Source organism: Aythya ferina, assembly GCF_964211825.1.
Source record: "Aythya ferina genome assembly, chromosome: 1".
NCBI lineage: Eukaryota > Metazoa > Chordata > Aves > Anseriformes > Anatidae > Aythya > Aythya ferina.
The window spans coordinates 152,471,647-152,492,904 of record NC_140296.1 but is presented as its reverse complement, the minus strand read 5'-3'; the positions used below and the strand labels follow the sequence as shown (position 1 = coordinate 152,492,904).

At 59.3% G+C, this 21,258-nt stretch overlaps 1 protein-coding gene and 1 long non-coding RNA gene across 3 annotated transcripts; both read left to right on the top strand.

The window, feature by feature from the left end:
* Positions 1-1,015: 1,015 nt before the first annotated feature.
* CARD10 (caspase recruitment domain family member 10) lies at positions 1,016-20,399 on the top strand. Of its 2 annotated transcripts, XM_084505722.1 has the most exons (22): positions 1,016-1,275; positions 8,264-8,409; positions 9,869-10,087; positions 10,359-10,496; positions 10,781-11,106; positions 12,226-12,408; positions 12,681-12,836; positions 12,918-13,043; positions 13,199-13,393; positions 13,486-13,608; positions 14,046-14,161; positions 14,354-14,394; positions 14,778-14,898; positions 15,162-15,342; positions 16,151-16,274; positions 16,602-16,842; positions 17,155-17,224; positions 17,329-17,428; positions 17,523-17,681; positions 18,879-19,000; positions 19,300-19,415; positions 19,626-20,399. In XM_084505722.1, exons 1-22 carry the CDS (start codon positions 1,166-1,168, stop codon positions 19,831-19,833), a joined length of 3,321 nt encoding a protein of 1,106 aa, XP_084361848.1. In that variant the 5' UTR covers positions 1,016-1,165; the 3' UTR covers positions 19,834-20,399. The 2 variants fall into 2 exon arrangements, with proteins under 2 accessions (XP_084361848.1, XP_084361849.1); XM_084505723.1 differs by lacking the exons at positions 1,016-1,275; positions 8,264-8,409 and adding an exon at positions 8,570-8,636.
* Positions 3,713-6,738, top strand: LOC311429661. The gene is made up of 2 exons (XR_014688331.1): positions 3,713-3,846; positions 5,463-6,738. It is a non-coding gene; the product is annotated as an uncharacterized lncRNA (long non-coding RNA).
* Positions 20,400-21,258: the final 859 nt, after the last annotated feature.

Genomic DNA, 21,258 nt, shown 5'->3' with positions numbered 1-21,258 from the left:
GTTTTACCCCTTCGGGGACGGCGTTGGAGTGGGTTGGAGCCCTGCAGGGTGCGTGAACGCCAGCTCTGGGGCTCGCCATCCATCCTGGTGGATCAGCCTCACCGGCTACACCTGGGCAGTGCAGTTCCTAGACCCCTGCCTGACACCAAACCCATCAAACCCTACACCCCAGCCCCTCCTCCTTTCTTTTTTTTTTCTTGTCCTCCTCCCTGCGAGCGATGCTGTGGGTCTGGACGGTCTTGCAGAGCCACCGCAGCACCCGTGGGTGCCCTGGGCAAGAGCTAATGCCCGGATCCCTCCCAGCCCCATCTCCCCAGACACCTGGCTGCCTCATTTACCCTGAGTCACCCCCAGCCTTTCATCCCTCTGCAGCCTCACCCCCCCAGGGGCAGCAGGACCAGTCTGGGCATCGGGCTTATCATCCGAGCAGCTGGGTGGCCCCGCAGCTCCCCGCAGGCTGCCGGCTTTGATTCCTGCAGCATCTCAAAGATGGGGCTGAGCAAATTGCCCCCCTCCCCATTTTCCTTTGCAGCCCCACAGGGCGACGAGGGGCTGCAGGACTTCCTTTTGGGGATGAAAAATCCCTTTTCTTCCTTTCTCCGGTGCCCGGGGACACCCCAGCTTAGGGCCGGGACCCCCCCATCCCTGGAAACTTCCCCGGGGACGGCGGGCGGCGGGGAGGGCAGGCGGGCAGGGGCGCCCGCTCGGCGCACGAGCGGCAGATATCCTGTTGCTGCCCAGGCTCCCCAGCTCATATTTCCTCATTAACTGGGAGCGCCGCTCGTTTGCGGGCCACTTCCAGATGTTTCCATTCTCCTCGCGGCGGCTGCATACCGCGCGGGATGGGAGGCGCTGCCGGCAGCCCCCCGCTGCCACAGAGGGGCCGGGGGGGGGGGTGTCCCTGCCCCACTGCACGTCCCGCTGTGGGTCCGGGTTCCCTCACCCCGCTGTGGGTGATGGATGAGTCCTGCCTGGTGCCTTTCAGCTCCTGCCTGTCGCTCTCTTGGCAGCTTTGGGGGTGATTTCCCCTCTGGTGGCACCCCACAGGGCCCCGCACCGTCCCCATATCCCCTGCACGCGGTGCTGGGGCTGGGAAGAGGGGTGGGACGTTTTGGGAGCCTATTTCTGATTTTCCTCTGCTCTGGAGCAGCGGGGGGCCGAGGGAATGGGAGCGACCATGTCCTGCCTGTGGGCTTCGCAAAGGAGGGGATGCTTCTCCCAGGGGACCCGGGCTGGGAATGCGAAGTCTTGGGGTTTGCCAAAGCCCAGGAGGAGGTAGCGATGAATTCCCAGGCTTGCTGGCAAGCCCATCTCCTCCTATCCCAAACGTTTTCGTCCTCCTTCCTCCTCTCCCCCATGGCTTTCTCCTTGTGTGCTTGTCCTGCCCGCAGTGCCACAGGTGTAGGGGTTTGGGAGGGTGGAGGGAGATGCAGACCCCAAATCTGTGCTCCTTTTGGCACGGACAGGAGGGAAAGGGTGCTTTGGGATGGCTGGGGGCATGCTGCATAAAGCAGGAGCAACCCTGGAAGCTCGTGGCCTGGAAACACCCCGGTGATTCCGGGCGCTGGGAAGGGAGATGCAAATCTCGATGTAAATATGGGTACGGTGTCTCCCACCACTTGATTCTCCAGTTCCTCCTCACGAACCCTGCGGAGGTGGAGGAGGGACTCGAGGAGGGGTGTTCAGACATCGTTCTCCCTCCCTGTAGGAGCGTGGGTACAGGGAAGGCGGGATGGGGACGAGGAGAGAAATCATCCCCGGGGTGAGGGCATTGCCACGTCCTGGTCCAAGGGACGAGGGGAGCGGGTGGAAGCAGGGCCTGGACGCCTCTTTAATCTTAATGATTTTGCCTGTCCATCCAGCCCGCGTATTTTTGGCCACGGAAGGAAGGGGGTGGGGTGCAGAGGCGGCTAAAAATAGGGGTGTCCCTGCCCATTCCCCCAAGGCGGGCATCCGTCTGTCTGCCTGCCCGCCTGCCTAAGGGGCTGCTGCGGGATCTGGAGGAGGGGAGCAGGCCCGGGCCTCCTCCCCAAAGCGTCTGGCTCCGCTTTTGTTTGTCTCTGGGCCCTACGGGGACAGGAAGAGGCCGCGGGGCCGGGAAACAATGGCTCATTCTCTCGGCGTCAGCGCCTGGCCAGCAGCGATAGGGGACGCGGGCCCCCGGCCAGGAGGAGGCACGGCCTCGGCCGCCCCGAGGAGACGGTGAGGGGCGATGCCAGGAGAGCTGCTGGGACGCGGGGTGCCTTCCCGCAGCCTTCCTGCTGTGTCCCTAACCCCAAACCAGCCTCCCGTGCAGAGGGGAGTGGGGTGGTCTCCTGTAGGTGGAGGAGGCGATGGAGGCACCGACACCCAGTGGGCACAGGGAGCGTGTGTGCACGCTGGGGCAACCCCTCGCTTGTCTTTGACCCTATAAAACCTGTGGGGATGGTGCGGGGATGGTTTTGGCACCCTGCATTGGGAATGCCCCCAGCTGCAGCCAGGGAGGTGTTCCTTTCCGCCCTCGGTGCTGGGAGCTGCTGGGTCCCCTGCCCATTACCTCTCCGGGCATGGTTGGGGTACGAGGAGACGGAGCGAGCACCTGAGGTGGGGCAGAGGTTAGGGGCTGTTTCGCAGGGAGGGGAAAGAAGCACCTTCCCGTCTCCACAGACCCCTTCTCAAGGTCTCGGATGCTCGGGGCTGAACGCTTGCCAGGGCTCCTCTTGTTTACTCAGATGGGAGCTGACACATCCAAGGTCTCTGCTGACTCCACTTTCCCACATGCTGCTGCCGGGCGCATTCCAGGGCAGAGTGGAAGTCAGCGCCGAGGCATGCGAGAGGGCTGGGTTCGGGATGCCATCCTGCCCTGCCCGCTCTCCTCCGGCAGCTGGCACCACGGCATCACCTCTGGCTGCCCACCGGGGCTTTTACGAGCCCGGGCTGGCACGGAGCCCGGTGGGAAAGCACAGACGGGGAGCTGGGAAAGGGAATCTGCCTCTCACCCCGACTGCTTGCCCTGAGGCTGGGTTTTCTCTCCCCTCCAGAGATCTGCCTCCGATGAGGGTCAGCAGCGAGCGTGAGCTGGAGGAGCGCACGCACGCCCTCCCAGCCCAGCGCGGATGCCTTTGGTTTTAGGAGGGAACACCACAGAGCTGCCAGAAATAAGTGCCAGGAGATAAAGAAGGGTTTGCAGGGACGGGGCTGGCGAGCGGCGCTCGCCCTCTCATTTCGGCTGCGCTCCCCTCGCTTGGGGTGCTTGGGGTGCCAGGGATGCTCCGACCTCTGCCGGGGCATCTGGCACCTCCGCGTCCCCCAGGCTGCTGGGGAAGGTTGGCTACGACCTCTCCTCCTTGGGGCCGGCCCGCAGAGGCCCCTTTATGCCCGGCATCTGGAAGAAGGGGCCTCGTCTCCCTCCTTGGCTGCCGCAGGAAACGCGGAGCCTGGAGGTCAGGGGCCGGCGGCAGCTCCTCCCGTGGGGCCAGCCGCCCGGCGCAGGGGCTTGCATCACACTGGAGTGGATTTGGGGGGGAGGAGAGAGCCAGGCTTTTCCTGTTTATGTGACTAACAGACCCCCGAGAAAGGGAAAGGGCTTGGAAAGCGCCTCGCTCTTGGGCGGGCTCCAGCGAGCGCCGGGGATTGCATCCCCGCGGCGAGGCTCGGCTCCCTCCCAGGGCACCCAGCTCCCGCAGGGCTGGGGCTGGGGCTGTGGAGGTCGGGGCGAGGGGGAAGGCTGGGGCTGGGAAGAGAAGCACGGCTCCCTCTGCATCCCAGCCTCTGATTCCTCCCGTGGCTGTCGGAGCCGACAAAGGGCTTATCCCCCATCTCAGCTGGTCTCCGTGGGATGGTCTGGAGGGCCAAGTGGTGCTGGGGGTGAGTCAGGGAGGCAGCTGGGTGTATGTATGTATGCATTATGCATATGTATGTCGGCTATGGGAACACCAGACGTGGAGGAATGTGTAGGGGAGGCGTTCAAATGACACATTTACCCACGATGGCTCCAGCACACAGCGGGCAGAAGGGCTGCAGGGTGTCCTGCAGCATCCAGGGCCGCATCCTGCAGGGCATCCCCACAGCCCTGGTGGTTCATGGAGGAGGAAATAAGGTCCCAGATGCTATGCCTTTACTTCGGGCACCATAATTTGCACCGAATTTGTCAGGTCTCAGCTTGGTAGCCCTTGGCCGTACTGAACGTGGGTTGAGGGGTGGGTTGTGCAACTTCACCTCCAGCAGGTGCCCGGGGAGAGCAGATCCCACCAGGTAACATTAATGGGATAAAAGGGGAATCACGGCCCCTTTAGGGGTGGAGTTGGCGTGGATACAGCATCTCCAGCATGAAAAGGTTTGGGAAAGGCCTCAGCAGCAAGGAGCAAGGAGCCCTGGTGCCTGCCAGGAACGGGCGCAGCCCTTGGCTCCCCGCGTCCTGTGCATGGGCTCCAGTAATGAGGCCACGCTGACCCAAAGCTTTGGGGCTTTGCCCTGGCACTGCCCCAGCCACCTCCTCCCCCAGGGGGTTGGATGGTGGTGTGGTGACACCCCATGGCTCTGGAGCAGTGCTACAAGCGGTGGTGGCACGCCGCTGGAGCTCGGATGGGTTGCAAGGAGAAAAGCCAACACGCCTGCCCATCTACTCTGGCAGCCCACGCACTCAAAGCCCCAAATATTGTAGCAGCAGAGAGCTTTGGGGAGCTCCCCCTACATCGGGCACCTACATACCTCCAGCTGGAGCTCTGCTGAAGGGGGCACAGGGGGAATTTCTGTTCTGCACAGAAATTTCTGTTCTGCCATCCTCCTGCCTACACGCCGCGCACTTGCAGGATGCTCGTTGGGGACGTTGTCGTTCTCCAGCCCTGTTTCCCAGGATAACGCCAAAGCCACATTGCGACGAATGCTTTGAACGTTGGCTCACGTGCAAACCTATCCCCAAATCATTTCTGGAGAGGTGGGAAGCTGTACCTGCTCCACGCTTCTGCTCCAAAGGGGCTGCGTGCGGCGCCCGACGGGTTGAGGTTGATGTGGCCACATTGACCTCTGGTGGCCGCAGCCTCAGCATGCAAGGCAAGCAGCGGGTGGCTTTGGCGAGCTGCTGCCTGCTGCAATTAAAACGCAGCTGGGGTCGTTCCCTCTGTGGGTTCCTTCCCTTATTGCTGGAGTTAAGGCAGCCGGGAGCAGGGCTGAGGTGGGAGAGGCGTGCGAGGAGACTTGCGGGCTCAGCCCTGTTGGCTCAGGCTCTTGGCCATGGGCAGTCGGGCAGCTTCAGAGTGAGGAAGCCCATTTTAGGGACTCGAATCCCATGAGCCTGCCCTAATCCAGCTCTCGCTTGCCACCCCCCACAGCTGGATATGCCCCGATGAGGATGGCGATGCGCTGCCAAGACCATCCCGAGAAGCTCCCAGACGCTTCTGCCTCCTTTAGCTCCAGGCAATGGGCGTGTGCGTGAGGGGGAGGAATACTGAAGGAAACATTCACTCGTTTTCCTATCTCCACAGGCATTTATGTGCATTTCCTTCCTGCCAGGAGGGCCGCTCATCCTTTCCGGGGGGCTCATTCCCCCCCTTCTGCAGTCACCTACACCACCGTGAAGCTGTTGGCCTGTCATGGCTCTGAAAGGCAGCAGGGGGATGAGCAGGCGCTCAGAGCCCTTGCAAAGGCTGTTCATATAAACCCTGAGCTTGGTGAGAGTCAAAAATAGGAAGAGAGGAAAAAAAATAGGTGAGAGGAAAAATAAAAGTGTCTTTTTGTGTGTGCCATCTAACCTGGTGCGAGTGCGCGAGCTGCTCAGAGCAGGCTGGGGTTGAGAAATCTGTTTCACATCCTCCGAGCTTTCTGCGTGTGTTTTTGTTCCACGTGGGAACCAAGCTGTGGAGAGGTTTTGTGACACAGAGCTGTGCGTTGGGACAGCTAATAAAGAGAGGGAAAGTTCAAGGGGAGGTGTTTTGGGTTTTCTTTCTAGGCTTGACCAGAGAGAGCACCAGGGACCTTGGCGAACCTCCCCCCAAGAACTTCATCAGAAGATACAAGTCTTGGCTGTGAGGAAAATGGCATATTTTGATGGGGCAAAAAGCACAAAAAGAGGTATTTTTTTGAAAACATTGTGACCACCTCATGTTACCGTGTAGGTAAGGTGTTTCAGGGCAGGTTTGTAACGCAGGCAGAAGCATAGGCAGCATTTTACAACGCATCTGAGCTCACCGTCTGCTGAGCTTTACACCGACGGCATTTCATCCACACGATCAGGAATTTAATCCCTTCACCACCTCAGGCCTCTCTAAGGCGGTTTCAGGAGCTCGCCTACCTCCAAGGGTGCCCACCAGTCAGCCCCACACCACGAGCCGCCGCCGAAAACCCATGGCTTTGTGGGCTCCATGTGCTAAGCCCTTCCTCCCTCGGTGGAAACATCGCATGGCTCACCGCTCGCTGGCCTGTCATAGGCTTCCTGTGTGAGCCAGCGGTGTTTGGAAAGTCTTACCAGTGCGACTATTTTGGTCAGGAGTTGAAAAAAAAAAAAACACAAAAACACGACAAAAAAAGCCAACAACGAAAAACCACCTACCCACCCGAGCACCCCACGATGACATTCCTGGTGGGAACTCGGCTGTGGCAGCACAGAAGTTGGGGTAATTCGGAAATGTGAGACCTGGCTGTGGTGGCACTGTGACAAACTTTGGGTGTCTGGTACCACGACGGTTCTCCCCCAAAAGGAGAGGTCTTCACTGCTGTGCCCACGTTCCCTGGGCAAAAAAATAAATAAAATGGGATAGGACATCTTTCTTTCAGGAGCTGTCTGCCTGATCTGCTGGGGTGGTTTTGTGGTCCTGGGGCACCTGCCCATCTCCGAGCCCCTCCAGGAGCAAAAGCAGCAGCTAAGGCTTGATGTGGGAAGTGCTGTGTCTGCTTTGGGCTTACTCTGAGTCACGAAGCAGCAGAGCTACTGCCCGTGAGGTCAGGGAGGGTGGAGGAAGAGGTTTCCTTGACACCAGCCTTGAGTCTGTCCCTGTCTGGGTGAATGAGAGAAACCAAGCCCGTTTGGGGCTTTTATCGCGACGGCGAAGATCTCGCCTCCCATCACCGTGTGGTATCCTGCTCAGGAAATCTTTTTCGCTAGACCCGGGCTGTTTGCAAGAGAATAACTAGCAGGAAAACACTGACATGGCTTGAGTCAGAAGTCGTTCCCTGCGGGCAGCCTCGTTCCTGCTTGTTTTCAGCCCACTGACAGCTGGAGGTAAGGGCTGGAGACGGAGCCGTGTCCTGCCCGGAGAGCCCGTGGTGGTCTTTGCGTCTCGTTTTTTGGGGGAGAGCTGGGCAAAGTGGGGGAGGAAGGCAGCTGCTGGGATGCCTGGCAGGGAGGATGAGTCAGCAGCGAATTCATACGCTCGGGGTGGCAGCGGGTGGGACGGGGGCCGTGCAAGCAGAGGGGGCGTTTGCCAAAACCAACTGTGAGCGCACGGTGTTTGCACACGAGGTCCGTGAAGCCGTGCGGTGCGCGGAGGAAAATTTAGGGAGCGAGTCTCAAAAGCTGGTCTCAGGCAGTGGTTGTGCTTGCGAAGAGCACGGCAGCATGGGGAAGTGGGCTTGCGACAGCCTCCCTCCCCCCACGACCGCTTTGCAGGATCCCCATGGGGTCCGGAGGGGACGCATCAGCCCCTGGAGGGGCAACGATGCGAGATATTCATTTGGGGTCCAGTGGGAACCCCACAGCTCCTTTAGGACGGGTGGTCTGGCTCCTCATTGAAGCTTGTTTCACACTTTGGCTTCTGTGGTTTCCACCTCTGCCAGACCCCTCCTGGTCCCAGTGGCACGGCATGGGTTTGGGCAGCGGGGTTGGTGGCAGGGGCTAAGCCTCGTGTGCCTGCTGGGATGCTCCAGCCCCGCTCCTGGACGGCTGTGGCAGCTCGGAGAGGGAATGAGGAAGGCTCCTGGCATCTTCCCCCATCCGGGCAGCCCCGTGCAGGGTCAGGCTGGCGGTGCAGGCCCCCGCACGCCGCGGGCAGGGCTCAGTCACCCTGCCCCGGGGGTGCCTCCACGCCCAGCTCCACCCACAGCCGCTGCTCGGGGGCCAAAATTTCGGCTGGGGCACCTCTCCTCGGCCTGGATCGAGCTTTTTTCCAGCCGCTCCTATTTTCTCCCCTTGCTCCTAACCCTCTCCATCCAGCACAAGGGGTGGCCGGGCTGTAATTCCTGGGAGCGCCCCAACCACGGGAGCGCCCCGGCGCTGATCTGGAGCTCTCCTCCCCGGCCAGGGGACGCCGAGCCGGGCACCCCTTTTCCTTTCCTTTCCTTTCCCCGGCAGGCTGCGGGGAGCTGAAGCCGGCTGCGTTTCGGAAGAGAAGTTGCTGGCGAGCCACATCCTTCCGGAGAGCGGCTCCAGCCCCGGGGCTGTCGGCGGAGAGGAGACGGGAGCGCAGGCACAGGAGGACCCGTCCCCGCCTCGCCCAGGTGAGGAGCAGCCCCAGGGGCTCGGAGCCGGGGGGAGAGGCTGCTTGGGGAAAGGGAAAAGGGGAGGGGAGCCGGCTGCCTGCCCTCCCAGCCGGGCGGAGAACGGAGAGAGGGAGGGAGGGAGGGAGGGAAGGAGGAGGAAGAGGAGGAGGAGGAGGAAAGGTGCAGCGGGGTGGGGAGAGCGCTCCAGGCACACCTGCAGGAGCGGCGCGGAGCCGGGATGGAAGGTAAGGGGACCCCCCCGTGCGCCCCCAGCTCTCGGGACCCCCGTCCCGGAGCCCCCTGCTTTGGTCTGAAGGTCTGAGAGGCGGCAGGGCTCGAAACAGCACGGCTGCTGTTACCTGCTCTCGGTCTCCCCACCTACTCGTCTCTTGACCCTGTAAGAAACGCGGATCGTTTTCCCTATTCAGCTCCCTTTGAATGGAACTGGAGCGATCCAGATCTGCGTCGGTATTTAGGCTCCTAAGCCCTTTGGTGCCTGAAATCAGACACTTGAGTGCCTTTAGTGTGTCCGACAGTCCTCTCCTCTTGTTACCCTGCACCCAGCAGACCCCGAGCCCCCGTATTTCTGCTGGGAGGATTGACTTCAGCGCGGCTCTCCGGGCCGTCCTCCTCGCTGTGCGAGTTGGCCGGCTGAAATAGCGTGATATCAGCCTCGCCACAGGGGAAAAAAAAAAAAAAAAGAAAAAAAAAAAAGAGCGGGAGATATTCTTCCCTCTGCTTTCACGCAGCGTGAACCTTTGCACTGCCGCTGGGGACGTTTGGTTTGTGTGGCTGGGGTAGGAAGCTGGACGTGGTGCCAGCACCGGAGGGGAGGTGATGGCGCACGCTGGCGAGGAGTTGGCTTTGTCTTGCCAGCTAAAGGGATCTGTGCTGGCTGGGGAAACGGGATTTCTTTGTCAAATTAAGATGGATGGGCTGGTTGAGCTGATGCCCAGGTGGGAAGAGAGCTCCTTGCGGGTTGCTGCTCCATCACAGCCTGCAGGGCTTAATGGGGCAGGCTCACTGCTGCTGTAAGGGCTTCGGGGCCGTTAAGTGGAGGGGATGCATCTTGCTTTGGCTGAGAGCAAGCTTCCCGTGTTGCCGAATGTTTCCGCTTCCACACCCATGTGTGGGAGACTCGTGGAAAACACATTTTTGACATTCCCGTTTGGCTCCGCTACCTGCAGCCAAGCTGCTCCGTGCTGCGGGGCTGAAGGTGACATCTTCCCTAGGCTTCCCACTAAAATGCACTCTTAATTACCCCATGCACCGCTGCCTTCTGCCTCCTACGTGTCTAAGGTGGTAGAGGCCCCATCAAGGCCCCACTGGACCCATTTGTCTATAAGCTGACTTCTGAAGTACCTGAGTCTGGGCGCAAGACTGAATCATTTGCAGGATCATACCTTGACTCATTCCCCTGTACCTTTCACCCCGTGCTCTTCCATCACTCAGACTTTCCCTCCTTTTATCCCGCCAGCCCTGGAGAATGCCTCTCTCCAAGCCTGCAGCCTCTCGGAGCAGGAGGAGGAAGAAGATGCCATCTGGGAGAAGATCGAGAGCGCACGGCACCAGCTGACCCGCTCCCTGAACCCGGCCAAGCTCACCCCCTACCTGCGCCAGTGCCGCGTGATAGACGAGCAGGATGAAGAGGAGGTGCTGAATTCGTGCCGGTTCCCTTGCAAGAGCAACCAGACAGGTGGGAGAAAACACAGACGGGTCTGGTTTGTGGGGGGACACCTGTACGTGACACACAGCGGATGCTCCCAGGCTTGGGGTGTTCTGACCTCCTGGTCCCTCACACAGCAGCGCTGCCCTGGCTTTTTTTGGCCCACGAGATGCTCTGCAGCCAGATTTCCGTCTCCTCCTCTGTGGTGGAAGTAGAATTGGAGAGGCTATTTTGTGTCATGAAGCTGGGCTATGCCTTTTTTTTTTCTCTGTCACATGCTAACTCCTTATCCCTTACCCAGGTTACCTGATGGACATCCTTCGGCGGCGCGGGAAGCGAGGCTACGAAGCCTTCCTGGAGTCCTTGGAGTTTTACTACCCCGAGCACTACACCCGGCTCACGGGGAGGGAGCCAGCCCAGCGCTGCTCCATGATCCTGGGTAGGGGCAGGCTCTCTGTCCTCCCTTCGGCGGCATGGGAAGGGCCAGCAGTGTGGGCATGGGTGCGTGCATGCGTAAAACCCAGGTTCACGCTACCTGCGAGCAGTGAACCCTGACGGCCCTGCTAAAGATCCGGCAGGAAGGGAACCAAATGGGTGTGTAACAGGCTGAGGGGACCGAAAAGCGTGTGATGGGCCTTGGTGCACTACAAATTTTCAGGCTGCTTTTTTGGGGGTTACCCGTGTCTTGGAAATCGGGACTTAATTCCTCTTTGTCTCCTCCAGACGAAGAAGGCCCTGAGGGGCTCACTCAGTTCCTGCTGGTGGAGGTGAAGAAGATGAGGGCTCAGAGGAAAGAGCACCTGCTGAAGGAGCACCAGCTCCAGGCGAAAAACCAAGCCATGGAGCAGGAGCAAGCCCGGCTGGAGCAGCGGCTGCAGGAGCTGCTGAAGGTGCAGGAGCGGTGCCAGCGGCTGCGGGAGGAGTGGGACTCCAACAGCGTGGAGCTGCTGAGGCTGAAGGACGAGAACTACATGATGGCCATGCGCTACGCCCAGCTCTGCGAGGAGAAGAACATGGCCGTGCTGCGCAGCCGGGACCTGCAGCTGGCGGTAGGGGGCCAGGAGGTGACTTTTTAGCGGGGTGGGTGACGGTTCCTACAGCCTCTGGGGGGCTGAGCGGGGTGGCACGGCTCAGAGGGGCGCACGTGGATGTCCGTGTGTGGGGTGGTGCCTTGCTCAGCTCGGCTGTTGGCACCTTGAGATGCCCTTGCACGTGGTTTCTGCCCTGGGCACGTACGGTGTGGAGCTGCTCGGCATGCCTTGGCACTTTGGCCGAGAGTCAGCCCATTTTTCCCCCCCCTCCGACACTCCCTGCCGCCTCCTCGTCCTCCGCTGACGTTCCTGAGACTCACGCTGCATACCTGAAGGGATTCGTGACGCTGCACTCCGGCTGCCAAGCTCTCACCTCCAGCAAACACGCGCCTGTTTCCTGTCTGGGCAAGGACCAAAATGCCTCGAACCTATTAATAACCCAGCTACTTAGGTGCCTCCTGGCATTTCCCTGCTGCTCTGCGCTCCTCGTGCAGCCCCGTGGGTGCCTCTCGATCCTCATCCCGCTCTGCCCGTGCCAGGATCCTCCCCTGCTTTCTGTCTGGCCTGCCTGCCTGTGCCAGCTCTCCCAGACCCTCTCAGAGCAGAGAGGTGAATTAATTGCTTGCGGGTGACTGTGGGGTGGAGAAACCCCTCTAGGAGCCGGGTGGGCCACGAGGTGCCAGCCCACTTTCCCTTGAGCTCACCCCCCTGCCCTACATTGCCTTCAGTGGGTTTTTCTGCCGTGAATGTTTCCAGGAGCTGGAAAGCCTTTGAGGGGACTCTCAGCTGCTGGCCCTGGCACCATGCAGGAGGCCCCCAGGGTTAAGGCCAGCTGCACTGCGGATGCCCCGAGGCAGCCAGAAAGTAGTCGTGCAAAGAGAGGAGCTGGAGACTGAAAGTGTTTATGCAAAAATTTGATTCACGTGCATCCTCCTCCTCCGTCCTGCAGGGAAATGCTTTTGGGCACAGCTGTGCAAACCTTGCCCCAGCTCAAGGATGCTCCTTCACGTGGTTGCCAGCCCTTGTTTTCCTGGCCTCAAAGGGCGTTTTTCTGCCCAGTTTCCACTCTCCCGCTGAGGCAGAGGTGCCGGGGCGGGCACGTGTGCCAGCCTATATTTGTTCCCCTGTGTTCCTCAGGTGGACCAGCTGAAATGCAAAGTCACCAGCCTGGAGGAGGAGTGCAGCCTGCTGAGGAAGCAGGCAGCCGTGGTGCCCCAGCGGGAGGCGGAGGAGCGGGGCCACCCCGACACCGTGTCCGAGCTGTGGGCTGAGAACCAGCGGCTGATGGCATCGCTGCAGGAGCTGCAGGGCACCTTGCAGGTACCCCCCAGGGCAGAGCTGCCTCGGAGTCACAGACAGCTCGAGGCTGGGAGGGCTCTCTGGGAAGGTCTGGGCAGCGAAGGGTCGCTCTTCCCAGCTCTGTGACCCTTGGGTGTGCTCACAAGCATCTCTCCGTGCCTTTGAGGGCACAGAAGGTTCACAGAGAAATGATGAGGGGAATCGTGCTGCCACCACCGAGCCACCAAGATGGGCACTTGTCCAGAGGTCCCTCGGTGCCTGCAGTGTGGTGACGCTGCCTCCTCCCCTCCCAGGCTCCAGGTGAGGTCCCAGTGCCGGGCTCTGAGCAGATCTTGCTGGACATCCTGGAGCACGACTGGAAGGAAGCCCAAGATGACCGGCAGGACCTCTGCCAGAAGCTCAACTCCCTGCAGAGTGAGCTGCAGTGGGCCGAGGAGCTGAGGGATAAGGTAAAGCATCCATCACCAACCCCTTCCCCGCTGTGCAGTCGCTTCTGAGAGTGTTTAACGCTCGCTGCTCGCTGCTGCCAGTACCTGCAGGAGGTGGAAGACCTGCAGCTGAAGTACCGGACCCTGCAGAAGGACTGCGACCTCTACAAGCATCGCATGAACACTGTGCTGCTGCAGCTGGAGGAGATCGAGAAGGAGCGCGACCAGGTGAAGTGCTCTCCACCCGCCGGCAGGAGCAGGGCTCTCGTGTCTGCTCGGGGTACCCTCTCCTTCCCTCGTGGGTCTTCTCCAGCAGTGCCAGGGTGGGAGAGGGGGGTTTGTCGCACGCCTCCTCGTCTCACTCTCAGCCTGGCTCCTTGCAGGCGATCCAGAGCCGGGACGGGGTGCAGCTGCAGTACTCCCAGAGCCTGATCGAGAAGGACCAGTACCGCAAGCGCGTGCGAACCCTGGAGGAGGAGAGGGACGAGCTCCTGAGCAAGCTGAGCCAGGCGGAGGGGCTGAACAGCACGCTGGAGGCGCAGCTGCAGCGCTGCAGGGGCAACCGCAGCCTGGGCAAGGTGAGGGCGGTGGGATGGGAAAGCACAGCGAGGAGGGCAGGGCTAAATTTTTTTGGGGGACTCAATGGGATGACGGCTCGCTTCTCTCCCAGATGTGCAGCTCTTCCTACTCCCTCTGCTCCAACCTCAGCAGCACCTGGAGCCTCGCCGACAACCCCGCTGGCTTCGCGAGCGGGCTCGTGGACGCGCTGGGGGACTCTGCCATTCAGAGCATGGTGAGAGCTTGGCCTTGAGAAGCTGCTCCTGTTGGGAGCAGTGGGAAGCTGTTCCCACTGGGAGTAATGGGAACCCACAGCCCTGCAAGGGCACAGAGGTGTTGGAGCAGGGTCACCGTGGGGCGCCCTAAAAATCAGCAGCCCCGTGTAAGGTGTTATCCTCTCCAGTAAGCTCTGCAATCATACCCCGGGGAAGCAATCCTATTTCATACCCCGTAGCAAATATCCTGCTGTTTTTAATGGGGTCAGGTTCTTGCCCATTTCCCTCTGATCCTTCAAATCTTCAAACCCTCACCCCCTGAGCCCCCTAAAGCAGGAAGTCCCACAGGCTGCTTGTGCACCTGGATGTACTAAGAGTGAGATTTAAGGACAAGGGTGCTGGGTGCTGGTGTAAGCAGGAGTTTCTCTCTCAAGGAGTTTCTCTCTCTCTGCCCAAGGAGGTGACCCCCGACAGCGAGAAGGACATCAACCGCCTCTCCACCTTCCCCTTCCCTCCCTGCATCGGCTCCATCCTCCGGCGGCAGCGGGAGGAGAGGTGCATGCCCTACAAAAGGTGACTGCTGGGGGCTGCCGGAGCCTGGGTCTCCTCTGGGGGGGGCGAGCAGGATGGCTCTGGGAGCCTGGAGTGGGGCTGAGGGTGGGAACTTCTGTGTGGGAAAGCTGAGGGGTTGGGGGTGAAAATGGGATGAAAACAGGCTGTGGAGAAGCTGCTTCCTCTCATCTCGCCTTTGTGTCTCCTCTGCAGCTTGTCCTGTGGCTCCTTCAGCAGCATGGAAGATGCAACAGGTACCAGGGTGGGGATTTTCCCCAAAGGACTCATCTAGGATGAAGTGGTGTCTGGAGGGAGAGGGGTGGGAGAGCTGACCCTCCCTCACACCTTCACTTGGTGCAGCTTGTCCCCCCGCAGAGCTTCCATCCGCTCTGTTTGATTTACGGAGAGCTTTACTGGTAGACAACTCCTTTTGGAGCTGGGGAGTAGGAAATGGAAGAGAGCAATGCCTTTGCCCTGGGGTTTTATCAGTTCTGGGTGATGGGCTGCGGACCTCCTGGTGCTGGCGTGGCCTGTGGTGGATGCTGGTGGCTGATCCCCATGCCATCCTGTGGACACGGTCTCCCCGCAGTGCTCCAAGAGGCGACGTGCCCCCTCTCTCTCCTGCTCTCTCTCCTAGGCAGTGGTTTCGCTAGCATCTCGCTTGGGGCCTTCTCCTCCTCTTCCAGCAGCACCTACGCCAGGGTGAAGTCGGAGATCTGCTTGTCCACGCTCCCCAGCCGCCAGGAGGTCACCAGGAGGTGACTGCTGCTCTCTGAGCTGGGCACGAATCTCTGTACTCTGGGACTGGACTGGTGGAGCCCAGCTTAGCTTCTGTGGGGCTGGCGGGGTGGAGCGGGACGGGGGTTTCACAAGCTCCATGCAGGTGCCCTGGGGATGGACCATGAGCCCTGCATGATATAAAGTTCAATACAATAAAAATGCTGGAGCTGGGCACAAGGCATGGGGACGTGGTCCTTAGAAAAAGCAGCAAGCTTCACTTGGAGGTGTTTCTCCTTGCCAGGTCCCTGGTGGTGCAGCTCACCAGCATGGGTCCCACCAGCAACCTGTCACCCCAGGAGAAGAGTCTGGGAGCGGACATCTCCATCCTCGGAGGGAACAGGACAGGGATTTTCGTCCAGTGGGTCAAGCCAGGCTCACAGGTTGAGAAAGCAGGGCTCAAGGAAGGCTGCCGGCTCATTGAGGTGGGTCTGGGAACGGGCTCACGCTGGGGATTTGCGGTGCAGGTGGGATGCAAGGAGTGTGGAGCGAGCCCCGGTACAAACTGGCTTCTGGCCAGCTTCAAGTCCACCTCCATCTCTCTCGTTTCCCAATCCTGCTCCTTGCCTTGAGCTCTGTGCAGCACGAACAGGCACGCAGGTCTCTGCACTCAGACCTACCTGTGCACGCAACGGTGCCAAGACTCTCTGAAAGGCTTCCTTCAGCTACGGGAGGAGAAAAAACAAAAAGGAGTCACGAGGATTAAGCCAGCAATATGGCTGCGTGTCCCCGGAGCTGCCTGTCACCTTGTAGTATTGCAGAGCAGCTCGCTTCTCGCACCCCGCGCATGCCTGTTGCAAAACAATCAATTCTGGAGCGAGATCTCGCAGGCCTCCGTGACCCTCTCAGAGAATAATTGCTCTGAAGAAAGCTCCTGGAAGGAGGGAAGGGCATTTGTTTTGGCAGGAACGACACCTCTTGAAATACTGCCACGGCACTCGCATTGATAGCCCACCTGTAACTGGAAAGAAACCAGCCTCCCTGCCTCCGCTCCCGCACATGTTTGTGCACACGCGTTTGCTTTCAAGGCAGCCCAGCATCCAAACCAGAGGGGGGGGGGGGGTGGCTGGCAACAGCTAAATCAGAGGCAGAGGAGGGAATCGGAGGCTGATGAGGATGCTGCAGGGCTTGCCCTGGGGCTGTGCCATCTCTTGGTGAGCCCCGGTGGGTGAGGAGCTGCGGGGGAGCCTCCTCTTCCAGCCCCTGGGTCTAATGGCCTCTGCTCCTTGCCAGCTGAGGGTCCCGTCGCTGAAGGAGGAGGTGCTGTCGCTGGAGAACTGCACGCGGGAGGTGGCCTACCTGAGCCTGCTGCACTGGGATGAGCCCTCAAGCCTGGTCTTTCAGCTGGACCTGCAGGGTGAGGCCCCGGCAGCCGGGCTCTCCTTCCAGCCTCAGCTCTCTGCTTCCCTTCCTGACCTCTCAGCTCTTCTCTCTCTCTTCTCCTGTTTGGTCCTAGGCCACGAGGTGTGACACCGGGGTTGGCCGTAGCTCCGGTTACTTGCCCTGTCCGGTGTGACACCCTCTGAGTTACGGGATGGAGGTACAGACCTTCTGTCTGGCTGCCTCCTCTGCAACCCCCACCCCACCCCATCACCTCAAAAGCTGTGCTGGGAACTTGGCGATCGCGTTGGTGACGCTGGTCTACCGTGCCCCCACCCGCGGTGACCTGCGTCTCTTCCTCCAGGATACCAGCCTCTGCGGGAAGCCCTGGAGGAAGGGAAGAAGTTTTCCGGAGACTCTTTCTACGTCCGCACCAACCTGCCCCTCCTGGAGTCGTCAGACCCCTACGCCCTCTGTGTCAAGTGCCGGGAGATCCTGCACGTCACGGACACCATGCACAAAGGGCGGCTGGAGTGGTACTGCTCCCGCGTCGACCCCCTGACCATGCGGGACCTGGACAAGGGGACGGTGCCCAACTACAGCAGGTAACGGGGGGGAGGAGGAGAGCAGAGGGGTACCTGGGCTACTTTTCTGTCCCTTTTCTCTGTGGTGAGCATCCCCAAGGAGTCCTTGGGGTACGTGGATTGGCCTCTTGATAGTGTGGGATGCCCACGCCTGGTGTTGGGAACCAGAGCTGTAGGGTTTTGGTGTCCTTGAGAGACTGGGAGGTTGAGTGAAGGCTTTGATATGCCTGTGCTTCAGGAGGGGCTCTGTGGGCTTTGGGGAAGAGGATTACAGCTGGCTGTGGTCCCTGAGGTCTCCAGAGTTGCTTGAGGGCCACCTCTTTGTCTTTTCAGGGCCCACCAGCTGTTGAAGATCCAGGAGAAGAGCAACCTGCCCGGGCAGCAGAAGAGCCACAGAAATAACGTAAGCCGGAGAAGCCAGCAGGGAGAGCTTTTTTTTTTTTTTTTTTTTTAACACATTTTTGTTGGGCTGTGCTCTCAGCTCTGTTGCCTTCCCTTCCTCTTCAGCTAAAGAAACGGGCCTTGGACCAACTACGCCTGGTGAAATCCAAACCACAGAAGAGCTCAGGCCAGCCCCCTCAGCAGCTATGGCTGGACCCTTGCTCAGGTGAGCTGTTCCCTCCACACCTGCCCCGTCACCCTTGGGGACCTTGCCATATTTTCACCTTTTTGGCTTTCTCTTCTCCATTTCCACCTTCCAGACCCGGACAGGAGCCTGAAGCCTTACAGCCTGGTGCGCCCGGTGGTGATGCAGACACCGCGCCCCGTGGTGCTGTCACCCAACTGCATCGCCCCGCGCCTCATCAGGAACCTGCTGGACCTGCCCACCTCCCGCCTGGACTTCCACGTGTGCCCAGCAGGTAGGGGTCAACGTTTTTTGGGCAAATTGCAAAGTGTGCCCTCCTGTTCCTAACTGTACCCTGTCCCTTTGGCTATGAGGGAAGCCAGCCCTCCCTTCTGGTCTTTTGGGACATGAGGATCCTCATTCTTTCCTCGAGTGATGTGGCGTTGTCTTGCAGCTCTGGGTGGCTTTTCCCAGGGGTGAAGCCCTTGCCTGAGGTGGGATCTGCAGCTTGACTCCCCACCTGCCCCTCCTCCCCGGGAATGGCAGCATCCAGCCGTCCCCTTCCTTCCACCACCAACGCGAGGCTGACACACCGCTGCGTAGGCAGCTGGGGAATGGGGCTTTTTTTTCCCAGAGGGGATTTTCACAGAGGACAAATCCCTCTCCCTCTTCTCCTTTTTCCATCTCTCTCCTCGCCCATGTTTACAGTTCAGTCTTTGCCAGCTGCGGGACTGAAAAATGAGTCGCTACGCTTTTTGGGGGTGGGGATGGAGGTGGTGAAAAAATCTGTTTTGCAGAAAAAGGATGGCTCTGCCAATTCTGGCCTCCGGGCTTCTTAGCTGAGTGACTTGGCCATATATCCTATCCTACTGAGCCCTCTGCAGGGTCCCCCTCACATTGCACGGGAACATGCTTTGAAGTCATTTACTGCAGCAGGGGACGTAAAACCAAAAACAACTCAATTCTCTCCCGCTAGTTTTGGCTGTTGTGAGGAAAGAAGGTGATCTGAGAGCCCTGAGATGTTTCTCTTTTTCTTTATTGCCTGTATTTTCTCTTGCTCTTCTCTTGCAAGCCAGATAATCTTCCACAGGATCTTGATGCCCCTAAAAGAAACTTGTGAAACTTAACCTGGTGAAATAAAATGATTCGTTTTCTGCTGTGCTTCATCAAGGAGGGGCTGGAGCAGTGGGGAAGGGGGGAATCAGGGCTGGGATCTGGCTTTGGCTGCTGCTGTAACACAACACAAGAGCTGCTCTTGCCCTGCAAGGTCTTCAGCTGCGATATCTTGCTTTTTCTGCGAGCAGAAAGTGGCAGGAGGCCCATGCCAACGTGTAATGTTGTGTAATTAGACTCGCTCTCCAGAATCCATAAGCACTGGACTCAAGTATCAGCACCGCAGCAAGTGTGCAGGAGCTGAGCTGGGAAGTAGGTGTAAGAGGGATGAAGGGATGATGCCTCCCTCTTCATCCCTCCTGGTCCTCTTGGCTTGCAGAGAAGCTGGCAGAAGAGCATCCCAGCGCTGCCCATGCTCAGGAGCCCCCTGTGTCCAAAAGTGGCCCCCAGGAGTGGAAGGAGAGTGGCCAAATCCGCATGATCCGGGAGGCGATGGAGAAGGTGCTGAACAATTTGGGGAAAGAGGGCCGGGAACGGGGCACCCTGTTCGGGTGGGAGGAAAGGATGGGATGGCTGAGCGGGGCTGCTCTTGGGTTGGGCTGGCTGTGATGGAGTGGGTGACCCTGCTCCTTAATTCTCCCCCTCCCTCTTGGCCCTGCTTGTAAATCCCACATTTAATGGAATTACTATCGGAAAAGCAATGATATTTCACAGTATGGAGTTTGATTTAATGCGGCTGTCAGGGGCTGGGGCTATTTCTTCTCCATTTAAATCAGTAAATCTATTCAATTTCCTTCCAGAATAAACACTGCCTGCTCGAGCTGGGAGTTCAGAGTGTGAGGGATCTAATTAAACGTGAGATATACCCCATTGTGATCCACATCGAGGTCACCGAGAAGAACGTCAGGGGACTCAGGTAAGACAAGACCGTGCGGTACGGATGGAGGGCATCGCGGCAGGATGGAGAATGCCTTGTTCAGAGGGAGAGGAGGTGGCTGTGTTTGAGGATGGGGGAAAAAAGGGCAAAAAAAAATCAGCTTTGTGCACGTGTGAGCGAGCTCTTGCTGGTGTTTTTGCAACCCCATCTCCCCGTGTGAAGGTGACATTCGTCTCTGTGTCTTCCCAGGAGCTTGCTGGGGAAGCCGGGCCAGCGGGACACGGAGGTGCTGAAGATGTGTCGTGGTGCTGAGCAGGCTCTCCACACTCTCCCCTGCTCCTGGGCCCGTGTGGAGCCCCACGCCTGGAGCCACGCCGAGGAGCTGCCCAAGGTGGTGCGGGGCTGCATCTTCCAGGAGCAAACGCGCCCGCTCTGGGTTGAGGATGGCGATGGCTGAGCTCGGAGTAGCAGAGCCTTCCCCAAGAGCTGTCCTCGGGCTCCTCCAGGTAGCGTGTCCACCTTCCGCTGCAGCAAAGGCACCAGGTGGCCTTGTGGGCCCCCTTGAGGACATAAAGAGTTGGGGGCACAACACGTGTTGACCCACCAGCCTGAGCTTTCCATGTTTTACTGGAGAGAAGTCTTCCTTCCACCTTTCCGCTGGATGCCTCCTGGGCTGTTCTCCATCACCTTGGGCCCTGGGCTCTGGTACGTGGTCAGATGGGGAGCACGGGGGAACCGTGTGAGCTCAGGCCGTGCAGGAGCATCTCTCTCACACGTACGCATTGAAACCCTTTGCCCATCACCTCCGTCTTCCCTGCCCCGTGGCACTGTGTGCTCCGGGTCCTCCTCTACCTCACCTCCTGCCCCGCGGAGCAGGAGGCACAGCCACACTGACACTAAGACGCAACCAACCCTCGTTTTATGGGAGCTGTACTTTTTATGGCTTGTAAATTATTAATGGGCCGTTTCACTGGCAACCCGCGTGTAAAGGAGAATTAAATGCCATTCATAACGGCGACGGGTGGCAGGCTGTGGACTCGTGTGTTAATGGGGAGGGTCGGGTGATGCATGGGGGTGTTTCTCTCCTCCTTTAGCTGGGGGCCATCTGCAGGGCAGCAAGAGGTGTGTTGGGAGAGGACAGGCTGAGCATGCCACAGATCAAATTCCCTCCCGTTTCTACTTGCCCTCTGTTTTTCAGCCCCTTCCTTCTCTGCAGTGCTGATGGTAGGCAGGTCACGTTGGGAAAGCTGGGGAAAAGCTCGCTTGATGACCTGGCCAAGGTTCCTCGAGCTTCATATCCCTCCATACCCCGGTTATCATGAAGCAACAAAGCAGCTACTTGTCCTTCTGGGGGACAAGTGTTTGGGGAGGGGGGGTTAGATGATCTTTCCTGGAAGATGCAAAGGAAAATGGGGGCTGTGGCAGTGGAGGACTCAATGGGGTAGGTCAATGGGAGAAGATGGGCCACCAGTATCCAAAGGCTGAGGTCTCCTGCGTCCTCCTCACCCCTGCAATTAGGGGACTGCTACTGCCATGCTCTTCTGAAGCTCCAAGCAAAGATTAACTTCAGGGGTCCCCTGTGAGGTGTTATTTCAGGCTCTAAACCAGTTGCCTGTGTCTTTTACGAGGACGAGAGGGAAGGGGGGGGGGGGGCGGGAGGAAAGGAAAAAGAAAAGACTTTAACCTGCAGTCACTGAAATGTAGAGCAAAGTCCCAGATCTGCCCTGGAGCAATGCAGCGATGGAGGGGACGGGTGTAACAGAGCTCCCTCCAGCTGAGAGCTCCTGAGTGGAAGCATCCCAGCACAGCTGCCTGGGGAGGGTGGGTGCCCTTCAGGCAAACAAAGCGGTGCTCTTGTTGAGCTGATGAGAAGGCAGGTCCC

Excerpts from the sequence above, each read along its gene's own strand:
- CARD10 (XM_084505722.1), top strand. The coding sequence starts at position 1,166 with ATGGGAGCGACCATGTCCTGCCTGTGGGCTTCGCAAAGGAGGGGATGC. Across the intron at positions 10,497-10,780 it reads GCGCTGCTCCATGATCCTGG|ACGAAGAAGGCCCTGAGGGG; the intron begins GTAGGGGCAGGC and ends TGTCTCCTCCAG. Across the intron at positions 12,837-12,917 it reads CCGAGGAGCTGAGGGATAAG|TACCTGCAGGAGGTGGAAGA; the intron begins GTAAAGCATCCA and ends CGCTGCTGCCAG.